The 2,166-nt window shown below is 64.2% G+C and overlaps 1 protein-coding gene across 1 annotated transcript; it reads right to left on the bottom strand.

The window, feature by feature from the left end:
• Positions 1 to 278: 278 nt before the first annotated feature.
• On the bottom strand, positions 279 to 1,947 carry MNEG_16578 (DNA-directed RNA polymerase III subunit C2; the record flags this gene model as incomplete). The annotated part of the gene is made up of 5 exons (XM_014034952.1): positions 279 to 332; positions 654 to 727; positions 1,071 to 1,150; positions 1,443 to 1,543; positions 1,915 to 1,947. 5 exons carry the CDS (start codon positions 1,945 to 1,947, stop codon positions 279 to 281), a joined length of 342 nt encoding a protein of 113 aa, XP_013890406.1.
• Positions 1,948 to 2,166: the final 219 nt, after the last annotated feature.

The following is a 2,166-nucleotide window of genomic DNA, read 5'->3' on the forward strand; positions in this document are numbered from 1 at the left end:
GTTTGGGTGGGTGATGCAAGAGCAAGTTTCAGGCAGCGCAGGGTGGGGCGACTTGGCGCAAGCCGCTTCCTCCTCTGGCAATACAGCCAGGGGCGTCAACCTCCCGTGGGGCCAGGGATTATGTCCGTTTCCAGGGGGGTTACCCCTGCTGCCGGCAAAGCGTGGAATTATGTGATGTAGTGGGATGCGATATCACACCATGTGATGTATTGCAATGCGATGTGTTGTGAAGTGAGGCAGGGTGGGAACAGATACAGCAGCCGGGTGACTTGTGCCTGTCACGTATCCCGCGCCACCTTAGACCACACGACATATGACCCCCCCACCCCGCTCTGCAAGCAGCACGGGGGCAACACACAGATCTGCGCACCCCCTGCCCGGGCCCCTCCCCCGCCCCGGGCTCGCCGTTGACCGGCCGTTGACCTGCTATCGAACAGCTTTTGACCAGCCATTCAACAGCAGATCAACTAGCTGGAGCGCGCGGCGGATCCAATCCACCGACAGGCTCCAACTGGACATCCCCCCAAAACAATCCCCCACCAAAATCCTCCACCTACATCACACCCCCACCCCGACCCTCACCCCCAGCCCTAACCCTGCACGCATCCCCCTAGGAAATGGACCAGGAGCCTGCGCCCCCACCTTAAACCCACCTTGTCCAGCACCATGTGCTTGAGCTTCTGGTAGTACACGGGGCCCATGAAGATGAACGCCTCTAGGGGCTCACCTGGGCAGCGGGGTGGGGGTGGGGGGGTCAGGGGTGGTCAGCAGGGAGGGCTTGCCACGGCCACAGGGCCGGAGACAACCGCTCTTCGCAGGCGCCGCGCGCGCGCGGAGAGCATTTGCAGAGGAGCACCCCTTGCGCAGGAGGCTGCCTCAATTTGGACCCCAGGGTGCCAGATTTCCACCGCACAGACACTGGTGCGGACCCCAGGGTGCCAGATTTCCACCGCACAGACACTGGTGCTGCTTTGTTCCCACCTGAAGAAAGATGCACCATGTTGCGTCAAGGGCCCCTACGTGAATTCGACACATCCCCACCTACCCCACCAACCCCACCCCCCCCTCACCCGTGATGCCTGACGTGAGGAAGTCTTTCCCGTGGTAGCTGTAGCCCGCCTCCACCAGCAGCGCGCTGATGTCATCGACCCTTGGGGGGTTCGTGGGGGGAGGGGGGTGGATCGGGGCCGTTCGGTGGCTGTCAGGTTGAGCGTGCGCGCGTGGCACAGGAGCCGGATTGGTTGGCAGCACGGGGTCGCGGGATGTGACACCAGGATGGGATTTGGGGGCGGGTTAGCAAGAGGATGCATGGAGGGACGCAAGGGGCTGCCCACGCCCCATTTTCAAGGCAGCAGGGCGGGCGGCTGGGCGCCTGCCGGCGGGGCGCGTCGTCCCCCCCACTCTCGCCCCGGTGGCCCCCCCTCGCCTCCTCCTCCTCTCACTTGCTGGCGAGGCCGCTGGGCTCCCCAAAGGCCGTGCCGTACTGCCACTGGCCGCTGAGCACCGCGGCCTTGGAGCCCAGCAGCTCAATGAGCTTGCCCACCTTGTTTTCAGACAGGGCATGTTGGGGGATTGGGAGTTGGGGATCTCTTGGGACGGCGGGTGGCAGCTGAGCGGGTGGCAGGTGCTGCGGCTGCGCGCAACCCATGCTCCGAGCGTTGTCGCATGGTTGCTGCCCCTGCGGTGCCTGGGACCAAGGACCCCGCTCCCTTGGCGCGGCTGTAGCGTCCCTGGCGACCCGGCGTCACCCATACTCACGCACACAAACGCACACAAGAGTCCCTCTCTCTCACACATACACGCTCACACACTCACATACACACGCACACATACGATACACATATTGCACACACACCTTTGAACACACAACCACAAAGACACACGGCAACCCCCACACACACAGCACGCCCCCACCGTCATGCGCGAGGGGAAGCCGTGGGGGTTCATGATGAGATCGGGGCAGATCCCCCTCTCCGAGAATGGGAAGTCCTGCTGCTGGATCACCACCCCCACCACGCCCTTCTGGCCGTGGCGCGACGAGAACTTGTCCCCCAGCTCGGGGCGGCGCGTGTGGCGGATCACCACCTTGAACACCTCCTGCTGCTCCTCGTTGGCTGGTTGGGTGGGTTTGGGGGGTGTGCGGGGGCGAGGGGGTCGGCTGGTGTG

Source organism: Monoraphidium neglectum (assembly GCF_000611645.1).
Source record: "Monoraphidium neglectum strain SAG 48.87 unplaced genomic scaffold scaffold06537, whole genome shotgun sequence".
NCBI lineage: Eukaryota > Viridiplantae > Chlorophyta > Chlorophyceae > Sphaeropleales > Selenastraceae > Monoraphidium > Monoraphidium neglectum.